This window comes from Gastrolobium bilobum, unplaced genomic scaffold, assembly GCF_033153095.1.
Source record: "Gastrolobium bilobum isolate Gb01-03AN ecotype WA unplaced genomic scaffold, APGP_CSIRO_Gbil_v1 utg16198, whole genome shotgun sequence".
Lineage (NCBI taxonomy): Eukaryota > Viridiplantae > Streptophyta > Magnoliopsida > Fabales > Fabaceae > Gastrolobium > Gastrolobium bilobum.
Window position 1 is genome coordinate 26,965 of NW_026897479.1, and position 16,960 is coordinate 43,924.

At 34.1% G+C, this 16,960-nt stretch overlaps 3 protein-coding genes across 3 annotated transcripts; all 3 read left to right on the forward strand.

Moving 5' to 3' along the window:
* Positions 1 to 1,364: 1,364 nt before the first annotated feature.
* On the forward strand, positions 1,365 to 4,469 carry LOC133307245 (ribulose bisphosphate carboxylase/oxygenase activase 2, chloroplastic-like). The gene is made up of 7 exons (XM_061507723.1): positions 1,365 to 1,522; positions 2,091 to 2,410; positions 2,536 to 2,641; positions 2,735 to 2,820; positions 3,004 to 3,476; positions 3,627 to 3,908; positions 4,158 to 4,469. Exons 1-7 carry the CDS (start codon positions 1,478 to 1,480, stop codon positions 4,271 to 4,273), a joined length of 1,428 nt encoding a protein of 475 aa, XP_061363707.1. The 5' UTR covers positions 1,365 to 1,477; the 3' UTR covers positions 4,274 to 4,469.
* Positions 4,470 to 11,210: 6,741 nt separating this feature from the next.
* LOC133307261 (L-type lectin-domain containing receptor kinase S.4-like) lies at positions 11,211 to 13,537 on the forward strand. Its single transcript, XM_061507744.1, has one exon. The coding sequence runs from the start codon at positions 11,309 to 11,311 to the stop codon at positions 13,397 to 13,399; it is 2,091 nt and encodes a 696-aa protein (XP_061363728.1). The 5' UTR covers positions 11,211 to 11,308; the 3' UTR covers positions 13,400 to 13,537.
* Positions 13,538 to 14,741: 1,204 nt separating this feature from the next.
* LOC133307248 (thaumatin-like protein) lies at positions 14,742 to 15,719 on the forward strand. Its single transcript, XM_061507726.1, has 2 exons — positions 14,742 to 14,829; positions 15,043 to 15,719. The coding sequence occupies exons 1-2, from the start codon at positions 14,742 to 14,744 to the stop codon at positions 15,717 to 15,719; spliced, it is 765 nt and encodes a 254-aa protein (XP_061363710.1).
* The last annotated feature ends 1,241 nt before the right edge of the window (positions 15,720 to 16,960 follow it).

Sequence of the window (16,960 nt, forward strand, 5' to 3'; positions counted from 1 at the left end):
GTTTTACATATGGGGATTGTTTTTCTCATGAGAAAAACTATTTCCTACACACATGGAAGAGAATAAGGGAGAGAAAAAAAATTTAAAATGAGTCCCATATTTAATTTGTATCTAAAGCATAAGATAATTTCATGTAACATGAGATTATTATTTTTCTTTATGTATTACTATTTATTGATCAATTATTTAACTCAATTACCCCTACTATTTGTGATTTAAATATTGATGTTATTTGTTAGGTACAAATCAGATTTATAGTTAATTAAAAACGCACCTGTGACGAATATGTAAAAATAACATAACACTATAGATAAATAATGATATCTCTTTGTTAGGGAAAAGCCGAAATAACTTATATGGATTTAACATTTTTATTTTTATTGTAGAAAATATTTATTTGGCATGCTTACATAAAAAGTGAAAAAATCTTATTATCTTCTCTTCACAATTTATGTGAGTGTGGAAAAAATATTTTATATGTTTAGTGGAACCAAAGAAAGTGTGAAATAGCGGAGACGGTTAAGATTCAGTTTCATCAAGAACTTGAAAAATATATGCTTTAGACTTACTTTTATGAAATTCAATTTGTGGTGGTTCTAATGTAAAATCTTGATGAACGTGTGTAAGAATCATCGCCATTTCCATTTCAGAACTTATGATTTTTTTTTTTAATATTTTTGGTTTATTTAGAAGCATAAGAATGGAGAAACTCACTAAAGTTCCGAATTTCCTTCAAGCTCACAAAGACATGCAGCACGTAACCGAGACAGGGAGAGCCGGAGAGGCATTAATTAATGGCAGCGGATAAAGCAGCTTGTGTGCATCTTTGGGGCCATTGGTCCCTACCCTTTGAATCAGAAGTGTTGGGTGTCAATTCCCTTTGTAAATCATCTCAATCACCAAAACTCCCGTTTCTATACAATTATATTGCATGACCCATTTTTCAACATAATTTCTTGAAAACTAAATTTTTTTCATATGCCCATTTTTTTTCAACATAAGTTGCTTTTGTGGGTCAGTAGTAAAATGTGCTAAAAATTAAATTTCAGATTTTTTGTGTAATTAATTAACCATTAGAAATATTAATACTGTTGATAAGCACTTGTTTTCTTCTAGTGAAACAGACAGTAGACAATGCTTGAACCAGATGAGATAAGTGCTACTAGCTTTGTGTGGTGATAAAATTTCCTTATAACTGATGGAGCAGGAAAAGTCTTTCATGCCAACCTCAAGATCTATGTCTCTTGGGGCTTAGACCTTACAGGCATTATATTGTTGCCACGTGGAAGGCATGTAATCTTCATTGTGTGGATGTTAAGGATTCTCCAACTAATCTTGAGGATATGAATTTCTGTACACACAAATGAGCCTCTTACTATAAGTTCTTCATGTGCTTATATCTGCTGGCCTCAAAGTATATGCTCTGAATTTGCTTGCAGTACCTCTCCTTCTCTACAACTCCGAGTACAACACTGCCATGGCTGCCTCAATCTCCACTGTTGGAGCAGTTAACGGAACTCCAGTAAGATGCTTTTCCTACTTTTGTTACACTTTAATTAATTATTCCTTTCCTTAATCTCTCTTAAGTAATTCATACGTGAATATAGTGTATCATGACCATTTCAAGCATCATTTACTATGTGTAAAATTCTAGAATTGTGTTGTAAATGCACTTTTCTTTGGAAGTTTTTTTTTATATGCGTCAAATATTGATTTAAATGTCTAAAAAATGTGTAATAGAACACACCTAGCTAAGAATTTAAGTTTAAGTTCTTCTTATCTGATATTGTAGCAAGTATTTTTTTATTTTTTTTTTGGTGCCAGTAAGGTTAGCTATGAGTTTGGTACACTTGTAAAACTATGAGTAAAATAAAATTCAAGAGAGAGAATTATAAAAAAGAAAGAAACTATCCTTAATTTTTCACTCCTCCTAATTTATATTGACACTAAATCACCATGAGTAGTAATTTACTTCCTACTTGAGGCATGATAAAAACATATTTGGAAATTGGAAGCCTGTGACAAGTGAGTGAGTGAACTTTTAAAGATGGTTTGAATAGTGTGAAAGAGTAGCTACTGTGATATTGCAGCTGAGCTTGAATAGCTCTGGCGCTGTAGCTCTAGTTCCCAGTTCAACCTTCTTTGGGAGCTGCTTGAAGAAGGTTACCTCAAGGCTCCCCAACACCAAGGTTTCCTCTGGAAGTTTCAAAATTGTTGCTGCAGAGATTGATGAGGGCCAGCAGACCGATAAGGACAGATGGAAGGGTCTGGCATACGATATTTCAGATGACCAGCAAGACATCACAAGGGGGAAGGGTATGGTTGATTCCCTTTTCCAAGCTCCACAGCAAACTGGAACTCACTACGCAGTCATGAGCTCTTATGAGTACCTTAGCACTGGACTTAGACAGTGAGTGAGAGATACTTTGGAATTCTACACTTTATAGTGTTTGCTTATCCTTTTTCTTGTCATGAGTTGAAAACATGAAGTCACTTATGATCTAAAGCTGGTCATTAATTATGATGGTATTTCAGGTACAACTTGGACAACAACATGGACGGTTTTTACATTGCTCCTGCTTTTATGGACAAGCTTGTTGTTCACATCACCAAGAACTTCATGTCCCTGCCCAACATCAAGGCATGTAATTAGACATATGATTCTCCACAAATACTATCCTAAGACTTTTATAAAATAGGGAGACACATTTAACATTTTTCATTATTTTTACAGGTTCCTCTCATTCTTGGTATCTGGGGAGGCAAAGGTCAAGGAAAATCTTTCCAATGCGAACTTGTCTTTGCTAAGATGGGAATCAAGTGAGTTATTGCTAAACTAATACTAACCCCTACTAAATGAACTGTACTACTACAGAACGCATCAGTTATATTTAGTAGCAATCAATGTTGGGATTGAAAGTCTCTTCTATGCATTAGAACTTAGTACCTAGCAGTTAGCACTCAACAATTGATGTATGTGTCACTATGATGTTGTAATTACAGCCCAATCATGATGAGTGCCGGAGAGCTGGAAAGTGGAAATGCAGGAGAGCCAGCAAAACTGATCAGGCAAAGATACCGTGAAGCTGCTGATATAATCAGGAAGGGAAAGATGTGTGCACTCTTCATCAATGATCTTGATGCAGGAGCTGGTCGTATGGGTGGAACCACACAATACACTGTCAACAACCAGATGGTGAATGCCACCCTCATGAACATTGCTGATAACCCCACAAATGTTCAGCTCCCTGGTATGTACAACAAGGAAGAGAACCCACGTGTGCCCATCATTGTCACTGGTAATGATTTCTCAACATTGTATGCTCCTCTCATCCGTGATGGGCGTATGGAGAAGTTCTACTGGGCACCTACAAGGGATGACCGAGTTGGTGTCTGCAAGGGAATTTTCCGCTGTGACAATGTGGCTGATGAGGACATTGTGAAGCTTGTTGATACTTTCCCTGGCCAATCCATTGGTAAGTTCCCTGCTAAACCCAGTTGAGATTTCAAAGGAAGTACAAAACTTTGCCGTATACAACTGAGAAATTTTAAGTGGGATTTAGTTGCTTGAGAAAAGAACTAGAAGTAGAACAATAAGAGTAATGATATGCCATGTGTCATTGCAGATTTCTTTGGTGCACTCAGGGCCAGAGTCTACGATGATGAAGTGAGGAAGTGGATTTCTGGTATTGGTGTTGATGGCATTGGGAAGAGGCTTGTGAACTCAAAGGAAGGACCTCCAACCTTTGATCAGCCCAAGATGACTTTGAGTAAGCTCTTGGAGTATGGTAACATGCTTGTCCAAGAACAAGAGAATGTGAAGAGAGTCCAACTGGCAGACAAGTATATGAGCGAGGCTGCTCTTGGTGATGCTAACCAAGATTCCATTAACAGAGGAACTTTCTATGGTTAGATCCTTTATCTTGAGGCCTTCATAGCATCTAGATTAAATTTAATTTAGCCAACTTCAAATAAATAATATATACATTTAAATTTGTTCCAGTTAATCATGTATTGCCTTGCCCTCATCAAACTCTTTCAATGATTTGACATAACATAATTGAATGATGACACTATATCAAAATTAAACTCAAAAAGTATATTTGAATCAAATAAAACTAGGTCTAAAATTATTTATTGTAACATTTTCTGTGCAGGCCAAGCAGCACAGCAAGTAAATATTCCCGTTCCTGGAGGTTGTACTGATCCAAATGCCTCCAACTTCGACCCAACTGCAAGAAGTGATGATGGAACCTGTTTATACACATTCTAAGAATCTAAGCATTAATCTCCACCTACTAGGGGAAAGGAGAAGAAGCTGAGATTTGAGTAATCGAATAACTTTGTTATCATGTTCTCATATGGGATTGTTATCCTCTATAATTTTGAGTTATATTGTGCACAATGTTAAATCGTATTGGTGCCTTTCTCTTTCGGTCTGTGCTATGTTATTGCTTTTCTATATTCAATTTTTTGTATGACACGATGTTAATATCACCCTAAAGATGATCGATGAATATGGAGTCCTCACAAAATTTCAGTTTCTTAATTAGCAAATCGATTTCATATATACAAAATTGCATGCAATGAATAGCCGTATTTGAAATATATTCAAGATGTGCTAATTTTATTGGAGGAGAAGGAAAGGGAGGGAATTGAAAGAGAATATGACATTTTCTTTGGTTAGATGATTAACGAGTCTACCGAAAAAGAAAAAGAAAAAGAAAATTAAGGTGTAAAGGGAACTCTCTTTTCTTCACTCGGGGTTATTTTTGTGCTGAAATATTGACAAATATATTAACCATAAATGCAAAATTCAGTAACATACAAAATTTAGTGACTAAATGTAAATAACTTCTGAGAAGAATGATAATCAGAGACATTTCAGTAAGTCAGCATATTCTTTTATAAGCCATATATATATATATAAATATTTTTCAAGCAGTTTGAGATAAGTTTATCTTCAGCCACTCCAAAATTACGTTATTTTATTTATTTATTTCTTTATATTAATTGATTTGCATTTGAATAATTACGACCATTGATCCATCTTTGTATAGTAGCCGAAGATAAAATTATCTCAAGCAGCTTGAGAAATGATAAGCCTATATATATATATATATATATATATATATATATATATATATATATATATATATATATAGGAAATGATATCGTAACAACCAAGTTGTGTTATTACCAAGTTACTACCAATTAATCTCACCATTAGATCGATTATGTTGATCTAACGGTTATATTTATTTCCATCTTTGTGTGGTCATGATTCCCCATATTTAAAGTGAAAGCATTAAATATGGGAAATCATAACCATACGAAGGTGGAAATAAATATAAAGTATTAAATTTGAGAAATCATGACCATACAAAGATGAAAATAAATATAACCGTTGGATCAACATAATCGATCTAACGGTGAGATTGATTGGTAGTAACACAACTTGATTGTTACAATATCTTTTTCCTATATATATATATATATATATATATATATATATATATATATATATATATATATCGGATGTATAATGACTGTACCTAAGCATTGGTGCAGTCATATAAAATTACGTTGTTTTATAGTGTGAAAACGTTAAATATAGGAAATTATAACCATATAAAAATGAAAATAAATATAAAACATTAAATATGGAGAATCATAACCATACAAAGGTGAAAAAAATATAATATTTCCATTTTCTGCAATTAATTTTGAACGCAAATTTTCTTTATCCTACCAAAACGATGTCATTTTTAGCTAACAGTACGAAATATTATATACAGTGACAGTACAAATAATAAATCATATATATATATATGTGTGTGTGTATCCGGATAAAATACAGGTTCAATAGTTAGAGATCTAGGAAGGGTCCAAATGAGATGGGCGCAATGTCCTCATTGCGCATTCCATCGCGCTAAACCACGGGTTAAAACTTAAAGACTAAGGAAGACCATAGTGATTTGATAAAGTCGGTCGCACACAAGAGCTAGTACAAGTGAAACAGCTCCAGCTTGCCATTACTCTAAGGAGACAAACTAGTATTTAGACTTGTTCATCGAGGAATAGCTTGAAAGGTAACGAATTTGATAGAAGGACAACCACCCCAAAATAACCAATAAGAAGAGATGCCGCCCTAAAGAGCAGCACATAGTGCACTATAATATAGAGGGTACAAGCCCAAGTATGGACATCTCTCTCCATTAAAAACGATACACACCTTGCATTGATACTGACTTGAGCGTTGGAGTGTCTTGTAGGTACCACCCCCAGTCACTCCATTGCGTCATAGTTACAACATAGACACTTCAAGGAGAAGTTCATCCCTCATCGCGCCAGACTATCTTGCAATAGCCTTGAGGCTCACAACCTTCAACTATGTGTGATTTGACCCATCCTATCTTGCACTGGACTGATCATATATAGCAGGATTATTTGATATCAAATTTTAACCATTAATTTTTATGAATTAAACGATTATAATTTATGAGATCGCACTTATTAATTAGTTAATATTTCCAAAAATAAATTCACACACAAATCAAATAAATTATATATATATAAAGTATTATATAATTTTTTAATAATATAAAATTTTGTAAATATCATTTTTTAATCTTACTTAGAGTATTGATCAAAGTAATATAATTTTAAAAATTAAATTGTCAGAATAATATAGTTTAAAAATTATTCACTAAAGCAAAATAATTTAATACTTTTAATCATGTGGACCTTATAAACAAGACTTGTGTCATCATCTTATGCTCATTTTTAATTCACGTGTCACATTTGTAAGGCCCGCATAATAAAAAATGATAAAAAAATAATAATCAAATTTATAAATAATTAATTCAACTCAAAATTTAAACTAGTACGTGAAGATATTTTTTTTTTAACATCCTCTCTCAATCCAAGAGCTTTATAACAATGTTACTAAAATCATCCTGGTCATTTACATAACTCAGTAATTATATATAAATTTATAATTTATATTAAAAAAATTATAAACATACTCAAATAGTTAAAAATAATAATATAAATTTTAAAAATTTTAATATAAAATAATAAATTACACATTATTATCCAATAAAGGATCAAACAAATATATAATGCATGTGATACTGCTATATTAGTGTTTCAGATTCAATAAATGACATCTCTAATTATAAATCAAATCAAAATTTCCTGTATAGTACATAACTGAGATAATATTATTATTGTAGGTATATAACCTATATAAGTCAATAAGCAACAAATCTTTCAAATAAGTCAATGATAATTTTTTTTGGAATTTTTTTTTTAAATAAACTTGGTCGGATCACCGATTTTCACCAAAATTGGCCGGGTCACACCAGGTCCAATGCATGGTCGGTCCGCTGCTTCAACTGAACCAATTATATGACCGGTTCACCAGTTCCGGATCGACTTGGCCGGTTCAATTTTATTAACAATGCTTTATATTATAGGATTGAAATATGAATAATTTACAAATCTATCACATAAAAAGCTCATTTTTTTAGGATTTAAAATATGAATTTTTTAAATTAGGCTCATAGTGTTATGAGTTTTTTTAGGGTTTATAACATTTTTTTATGAAGGATGGGGCACATATCTATTTAATCCAAAACTTAAGTGGCCTAGCTTCTACTATTTTTATATTATATTATTTCTTCGCAAAATTATATCATTTGGTAAGTAGTTTTCAATTATATTGTTGATAATTTTTTCAAAATAGTATTAGTTTGATCAATGTTTCAATGTATTTATTAAATAAAAAGTTGGTGATGCAGTTATCTTTCTTTATATATATATATATATATATATATATATATATATATATATATAAAAGTAGGAAAATGTTATTCTATTTTTACGTAAAATAACTTATCTCCTATTCTTTCACTTTAATTTTCGCACTTCATATTTTTCTTTTTTCTTATAATAGTAGGACCTACCTATTTTTCCACTACAACATAAGGTAACTATCTTAAAAAAATAAAATAATACAACCCATAAAAGTAACATGTTTAGGGAAATTATTTCCCTGGTCTCTCTCTCTCCCTTCTTCCTCTCTCTCCTCTCTCTCTCTCACAAAAGGTGCATTGGGCCGGGACCTCTACATGTTGCTCCTGTTTCAGATGGATTCGTACAACAAAGGGCTTAAGAGAATGGAGGACTAATTCGTAATTGTCAGTTTAGGACTATAACTTGCAATATATGAGAATAATAGGAGTTACAAGTTAGTAGTTACAGGCTTACAGCTAATAATGGAAGGGGGTCTAGCCTGTCCTGTTATAAGTTTATATCAGGTCATATCAATGGGCCAGCCATGCTACAATAATTTGAAGGTCCATCGTACAAGTCTCCAGAATATCCATTTTTGTGGTCCCCTGGCTCTGGCGTCCGGATCCCAAATAAAGTATTGATATCATGATATTACTTATCCTTTTTAGAATTATTTGTAGCTATATTTGGTTCATTTTAAATATTTATTATAAGAAGTAATAAATAAGAAATACATATTCATTTATTAAAAAACGATATAAAAATTAGACACACGCGTGCACAAACTTCTACAACTTGCTTAAATTTGTATTCTAGTAAAAATAAACCTTATACTTTTTCAATATGATTTAGACCAGTGATTCCAAACAAACTATTTCAATATTATTTAATATCATAAAGTTAGACACACATGTAGTCTTCTACAGACTTTCTCCTGTGCACTAGTAGTAGGAGGCTAAAAAAATAGACACTTCGTTGGTTATAGTTTGATACCATAAAAGCAAAATTGAAAAACATGACTATTTTCTACCGTGAATTAATTTTGACTCTCGACAATTTAGTTATATCTAAAACCTTGAATTGATTTATTGTTAAATTCATCAAGCTTACTAAGTTGTAGTATATAAAAAGAAGCGTTTGATTTTTTCATGTTGGATGAAAATTGTTTTATCATATTACGACTCAATTAATAATAGGCTTCACATTTATTAAAAAAAAAATTGTACGCAAATTGAATGATCACAATATGAGAAAACACTTCTTATGTTGCATAAGAAGTGTTTTTCCTATAAAAGAAAGAGGCATGTTATATTTACAAAAAATTTTGTTTACAAACTACACTATATTCTCCCGGAAGAACATAGTGTAATTTGTAAAAAAAATTCAAAAAAGTTTGTAAACAGATTTTTTCCCTAAAAGAAAATGTTAGTTTAGGCATAACTTTAAGGGTTTTCGTTTTGTCCTTTAACATGACATAAAAAAGTTTCCTACACACACAACATTTTGTAGGGCCCGTATTTTTTAAAGCAAAAAAAAAAAAACTAACGCACGTAAAATGAATCTCTATAACATTACACAATCAATTTTCCTACAACATAACTCTTATAAAATCCTAACTTTAATTCATATAATCTCAACGATAGAATAGAGATTGAGAAGAGCGGGAAAATCGTAATAACAATATTCGTGAATTACATTTGCTTATAAAGTCCGGAGTTAACATACAAATAAAGAAATTTAATGAGTATAATTCAATTGGTAACATATATTAGATAAAATGGGAAGAGAACTTGAATTCAGTTTCCATTAAATATATTTTTAGTAAGGGGAAAAGCATTTCAACTATGACTAAATCCCATCTCAAAATTAGTTTAATAACCAACATAAAAAATTGAATTTTATGAAAATATCCATGAAACTTACTAAAATGAAATAAGTAATTAAGATTGATATATATATATATATAAAATACAAATAAAGGTAAAGAATTACGGAATATGTTTTGGATATTATCCATTGGTTAAGACATTACACTACTAATTCACATGGAGCACAAAATTCGTAACCAACCAGAGTTGCTTTCCCATACATTCGTATACACATATACAAAATATACGAAGTTCAGAGAAAAGAAGAGAGAAAAAGTGAAGAGAAAAGAGAAATAAAAAATATAGTCTCATAAATTTTTTTGTACGGGAAATGTTATTTTATAAATTATCTGTTTATAAACTCTTACAAATTATATTAAATATGATCGGTCATACTTTAATCAAGAATATATGATCGATCATATTTATATTTGTAAAAAAAATTTATAAACGGATTATTTCTCAAATTATATATATATAAGTAAAATCATTTCTGCAGTCAGCAACGATATGTGTATGATTATGATTTTTCACATTTAATGCTTTCATTCTTTGTATGGTTGTGATTCTTCGCATTTAATGCTTTCAAATATATGGATGACAAGTATTTGATTGTTGCACGTACAACAGTTGCAGAAATATAAAACCCATACATAAAATAGGAAAATTAAACTCTTAGGGGGCGTTTGGTTCAGAGAATTTTTTTTGAAATAGTAGGGAAATGAGATAGATAGAGAAATGATTTGAAAGATAGATAAAGTGAGATAGGTAGAAAAATGTAAAAAAAAGTTGTTTGGTGGGGAAAAACTTTACTGAGAAAATTAGGTAACTTTATGAAATCAACAGTACATTAAAAGCCAGATAACCGGTTTTTCGAAAAATCCCACTTTCAAATTGGGTTTCTAAACAGTACGGATATCTATGTTTCTCATAAATCCAGACAAATTGGATAGATGAGTTTTTGGTGAAAAACGTTGAAACAAACATGGTATTTCTAAAAGCCATACTTAGAAAGATAGATATCCGCTGAAAAGCTTCCAACCAAACACCACCTTATGGTATATAAGATTCATATCTCATGTTATACTCACATAAAAAAATATGTCTCTATCTTTTTTTCTTTTTCTTTTTTTTTAAAAAAATTGGTGAGCTCCAATTAATTTATCTCACAACATAAGATAATTTCTCTCCTACAAGATGAGTAAAATAAAAAGTAAAGCCCTATAAAATATAACTTTTATGTGCATGCATAAAACATTAAAGCCATGAGTGAGGAAAAAACAAAAAAAACAAAAAACAAAAAAAAGCTATGAGTGAGGATATTTTAACTACAAAAAACTCTCACTACTAATTTACTACTCATCGTTGGATCTCTTTGAGAATGTAAAAAGTTTTTGAAAATAAAAAAAATGTTAATATAATGATTAAATAGATAATAAATTAATAGCGAAAAATTTTGAGAGTTAGAATATCCCTCCGCTAAACCCATATACATTCACCACGCAAATAACATTCGTTGTTTGTTGATATGGTGCGGTGAACCTAACTCATGTTAAATGCTCTCGTGAAAGCAAAAAACCGCGTTTACTATCCTGGGGACACTGTATGAGTCTCTGCAACCAGTCCAATGATGTAACATTATGAATTCTTCAAACATTTTCACTTTTCAGACCAAGTCCTTAACTACGCTGCTTTGCTTCAAGTTCAGCTCTGTTATGGCAGAAACACTCATATTTTTCTATGTTGTCTTTCTGGCTTTAGTCCCTATAAACTCTCAGCGGGAAGATCTCTTCTTTGAGGGGTTTAACGGTGCTGCTGCAGCCACCAACATAAGCATAAACGGAAGTGCAGTGGTTGTGGACAATGGCATACTTCAACTTACAAACGACAACAACAAAGTACTAGGGCACGCGTTTTATTCAAACCCAATCCACTTCAAGAACTCCACCAACGGCAAAGTTTCATCCTTTTCCACCGCTTTCGCTTTTGCAATAACCACCCGGTACACAAACCAAGGTGGCCATGGATTCGCCTTCACCATTTCTCCCTCAAAAGCGCTTCCGGGTGCATATCCTAATCAGTACCTTGGCCTTCTCAACCCACACGATGTTGGGAATTTCTCAAATCACTTGTTCGCGGTGGAGTTTGACACTGTCCAGGACTATGATTTTTATGACATCAACGGCAACCACGTGGGTATCAACTTGAACAACATGAAATCTAGTATGTCTGTTCCAGCTCAACAATTCACCGATGGGTCAACCAAGAAAGTCCTTAATTTGAAGTGTGGCAAGGTGATTCAGGCATGGGTGGATTACAATTCTTCTAGAAACCAATTGGATGTTAGGCTTTCTTCAACCTCTTCAAAACCCAGTTTTCCCATTTTGTCTTACAACGTTGATCTTTCACCAATTCTTGAAGACGCTATGTATGTTGGGTTTTCTGCTTCAACAGGGATGCTAGCGAGCTGGCACTATATCTTAGGTTGGAGCTTTAAGATGAATGGAGAAGCAAAATCTCTGAATTTGGAAACATTACCACCACTCCCTCAGTCTAAGAAGAGCACAAAAACCGTAATCGTTGGGGTCACTGTTTCTGCTGCTATTCTGACAATGATTGTGGCAATTTTTTGGTTAGGAACTTATCTGGTCCGAAAGATGAAGAATGATTTTATTGAAGCTTGGGAGGTTGACATTGGTCCACACAGATTCCCATACGAAGAGCTGAAGCAAGCGACGAGGGGCTTCAATGAAAAACAGTTAATTGGTTTTGGTGGTTTTGGTCGTGTTTACAAAGGGGTTCTTCCAAACTCCAACACCCAAGTCGCAGTGAAGCGAATCTCCAATGACTCAAAGCAAGGGTGGGAAGAATTTGTGTCGGAGATTGCAACCATTGGTAGGCTTCGTCATAGGAATCTAGTACAGTTACTAGGTTGGTGTCGGAAGGGGTGTGATCTACTACTTGTGTACGATTTTATGCCGAATGGTAGCTTGGACAAGTACCTATTCGACGAACCAAAAGAAATATTGAGGTGGGAACAGAGGTTCAATATCATAAAGGGGGTAGCTTGTGGTCTTGTGTATTTGCATGAGGAATGGGAACAAGCAGTGATTCATAGGGACATAAAAGCTGGGAATGTTTTGTTGGATTCAGAAATGAATGGCAGGCTCGGTGACTTTGGTTTGGCGAAGCTCTATGAGCATGGGGCGAACCCGACCACGACCAGAGTGGTGGGAACATTGGGGTACTTGGCACCTGAACTCACGCGAACAGGGAAACCAACCACGAGTTCTGATGTGTTTGCGTTTGGTACTTTGTTGCTTGAAGTGGTGTGTGGGAGAAGGCCCTTTGAGCCTAAGGCATTGCCGGAGGAACTCATACTCGTGGATTGGGTTCGGGATCGTTGGCGAGACGGTGCCGTTTTGGAGGTTGTGGACCCCAAGTTGTGTGGTGAGTTTGATAGGGTACAGGCTTTGATGGTCCTCAAACTGGGCTTGATGTGTTCCAATGACTCTCCCGGAGAACGACCCAGTATTAGGCAGGCGTTGATGTACTTGAAAGGGGAGTTGCCGTTGTCGGAGGTGGTTGCGCCGCCGCAGGTTGGTGGTGGTGGGGACCTTGAGGACTTGGGGCATTCGTGTCCAACTTCATTGTATTTCGATAGGATGAGCATGTGGTCTTCTATGGCCGGTGATGTTGTGGCCACGTCCCTTTCACTTTATGGTGAATAGGAAAAGAGTTAATTTTTTGTATGTTTCTATGACTTAGTATTTGTGGTTGGTTTTACCCTATACCCTTCGAGGTCCACAGTGAAGAGGGGGTACTCAAAAAAATTACAGTTATTGTAGCACAAAGTTGAATTTGAATCACCAATGAAAAATACGTTTTCTCCTTTTATTGCTTTCTCCACCCTTGACAGATATGCAAAGCATTCTCTATCAAATACTACTTTTTTTCTTTCTTTCTTTTCTTCATTGCAATTATTACCACACATGTGGTTGCTAATTGGTCAGTTTTTTCTTCTTTGTTCTGTATAAGTCATTTCTTTAGTTTACTGTACATATCTGTAGCAATTTTATCAATCTTACATTTTTTTTTTTATCCTTATTTTCTTTCTCAAATTTTCAACGACTCTTGTCATGCTTCTCAACAGCAAAAATAAAATAAAATAATAGTTATGCTATGTTATGAAATAAATTTATGGATGTTTCATATCCTTATCTCTACAACTTCTTTATTATAAGTAGTATAACTACTCATATACGTTATTATTGTTCCTAGGCGCTTTGTATGCGAAACTACTGTTCATACACATTTGATACAAGGTTATTGTTTATTCACGAGATTATTGTTCATGGTTAATGTTGATGCATGGGATTACTCTTCATGATTATTGTGTAAATAGTGATTTTTTTTTTCTATAAATAGAGGCTTCCTCCATTATTCTCTATAATGAAAAAAATATATTTTCTTTCTCTCAAGAATTCTATTCCTTTATGTAATATTTCCAATCAATTTCATAAAAGGTTACACATAGGTTGAATAAATCCAGTGTCTTTCATATATATCATATTCAAATTTTAAGCACCAACACATAAACAATTTAATTTATTTCTTCTATTAAGAATTAAGGCATGCATGTCTTATTAGTAAAATCGATAGTGATTCTCTCATCATCTAGTACGAGATTTGAAACTCCTTGAACAGAAAAACAAACTCCCTAATTCACTTTTTGATTCATGTTTTTTAATAATAAAGAAATAAATAAAATAACTACCATAGAATATTTATATCATAAAGAGACTTAAACGTCAAATTTTGCCGTTAAGATTCGTTTTCGAATTATCATATTTTTTAAAAAAGGGCAAATGAAGTTAAATTAAAGTTAGAAATTTGGAATAAAAGAATGAAAAAAAGCATAAAAGGCAGAAAGAGGTAACCGTTCGAATCGAAGAGCTAGAGTCTCTTCTTTAGCAAACCGTTTTTAAAACACCACGAAATGACTATAAAGAAGGAAACCACTCCTCAGAGAGACCCTCTCCCACTACTCTTTCTCTCCATTTCCTTCTCTGCATGAGGCTCTTAGCATTCCAAACTCCAATGCCTACTTCCTTGCATCTCTTCACTTTTCTCTGCATTCTCATCTCCATCTCCCTCACAGGTACTCTTTCAATTTCACTCTCTCATAACAGAACAGAAGCAACGAAAAAAAAAAGCCTCTCAACTGATCAGTTTCTTCACTGAAGCACTTGAACTCTCTATGTCTGCTTAATAACAATCTTTTTTCATGCACTTTGTCTTCTTGTTTTACAGTAGTTGAGTGTTGGGATTGTTGACAATTTGTGTAATTGTTTTCTGGTGCTTTTTGTTGCAGATGGGACTCAACTCATTTTGGTGAACAACTGCAAAGAGAGCGTGTGGCCCGGTATCCTTGGCAGTGCAGGGCACCCATCTCCAAAAGATGGTGGCTTTCAACTTTGCAGCGGCGAAGAGACGGTGTTGGAAGTCCCTGAGGGATGGTCAGGGAGAATATGGGGTAGACAAGGTTGTTGCTTTGACCCAAAAACAGGAAAAGGTTATTGTGAAACAGGTGATTGTGGAGGACTTTTGAAGTGTAGTGGCATCGGTGGAGTCCCTCCTGCTACCCTTGTGGAAATGACCCTTGGAACCTCTCAATCAGCATTGCATTTCTATGATGTTAGTTTGGTTGACGGGTTTAACCTTCCAGTTTCCATGAAGCCTGTGGGTGGTGGGGTTGGTTGTGGTGTTGCAGCATGTGAGGCTAACTTGAATGTTTGTTGTCCATCAGCACTTGTTGTGCAGCGACAAGGGAAGGTTGTGGGATGCAAGAGTGCTTGTTTGGCTGCAAAATCAGATAGGTATTGTTGCACTGGGGACTTTGCTAGCCCAAAAAGCTGCAAGCCAAGTGAGTTTGCTCGTCTTTTTAAGACCGTTTGCCCTCAGGCTTATAGTTACGCCTATGATGATTCAGCAGGGCTTAAGACTTGCAAAGCACCTCGTTATGTCATTACATTTTGCCCCCCAAGTTGATTATGTGGCCGTATTGTCGGCTATTAATTATATGGGTAACGGTGTGTGATGAAGAAACGTATTTTTAGTCATTATTGTTCTTCAATCAAATTGTTGTTATTGATTCTCTTTTTATTCTAGTTATGGCAATTTGCAAGATTGGAAGTTCAAAGTAGCGTATCATTTGGAATTGTGGTTATTGTATTGTCGAACATTATTGTATTGGTTAGATGGTTAACTGAGTCTCTTTAGTTGTATTTGTTGTGCACAGTATTGGCCCACTAATTAAGTTTTTCAAAATATATGTTTGTTTCCCACGTGCTAAAAGCAAAATGAAGTATATTAAATTGCGATGTGTAAGACAACATTGCTTAAAAAATGAGAAAGAGAAATTTCCTTGGATAGATAAAGTTTCAAATGAGATTTTATCTAGTGACTGTGTAAAAATAGTGTAGGAGCAATATGTATATTATCATTAATTTTCTCTGATTTGCCTAATTTTTTCTGATTGCCCCATCGAATTTTCTTGTCTGAATCTGGCATTCAATTTCAACGAAGTGGGATGGCAGGCTGCTTAGCCTGATTGAACCAAAATAGTTTTAACCCATTTCGGTGTACGCAAGTTACATGGGTGATGTTTGAGCCCACAACACTCATATTTCAGGCAATCCAGGGAAATATAGGAAAAGCTCCGTGAGGGGTCCTTCTCCGATTGCTGGTTGTGTACATTCATCTTATTGGGCTTGCCTGCAACTTGAGATTATTGAAGCATCATTTAGTTTCGTGCGTTGGAAGTTGAAGTGTATATATATAATGGAATACCATGTTGGTAACACGAGTTAAATAAGGACCATACAAGTAACAAAACTCAAAAAACACATTATCTTAAAATTTTAGTACAAAATACCGTGTAAAACCCACAATTATCCCCTAGCCTAGATGAATATCTCATAGGCTTTTGAACTCCCCCATTTAGTAAAAGGGTAGTTTTCAAGTCTCAGTTTTAATTCGTCTCACAAACTTTCAACAGTTCCCTCATTTCGGTGTACCAATTTAACCTATCTACATTTTCCACCCATGTCTCGTACTTATTTATTTAAGCGTCGGAATCTCTGCAAATACATTCATGATCTTGGGTTTTACGACTCAAGTTTGTATCCAAAAGAGCAAGTGGGAGATTGTTGGGTTTGCTCTTTTACTAAAGCCCAAATGGGTTATTAGTATGAGAAGAGCCCAAGGAACCTAGAGCCCAATGAGCTAGG

What these genes read in the sequence shown, in the direction of transcription:
- LOC133307245 (XM_061507723.1), top strand. Translation starts at nt 1,478, where the DNA reads ATGGCTGCCTCAATCTCCACTGTTGGAGCAGTTAACGGAACTCCA. An exon ending in CTTAGCACTGGACTTAGACA is followed by an intron (nt 2,411 to 2,535) that starts GTGAGTGAGAGA and finishes ATGGTATTTCAG; the next exon opens with GTACAACTTGGACAACAACA. An exon ending in TGTCCCTGCCCAACATCAAG is followed by an intron (nt 2,642 to 2,734) that starts GCATGTAATTAG and finishes TTATTTTTACAG; the next exon opens with GTTCCTCTCATTCTTGGTAT.
- LOC133307261 (XM_061507744.1), top strand. Translation starts at nt 11,309, where the DNA reads ATGAATTCTTCAAACATTTTCACTTTTCAGACCAAGTCCTTAACTACG.
- LOC133307248 (XM_061507726.1), top strand. Translation starts at nt 14,742, where the DNA reads ATGAGGCTCTTAGCATTCCAAACTCCAATGCCTACTTCCTTGCATCTC. An exon ending in CATCTCCATCTCCCTCACAG is followed by an intron (nt 14,830 to 15,042) that starts GTACTCTTTCAA and finishes TTTTTGTTGCAG; the next exon opens with ATGGGACTCAACTCATTTTG.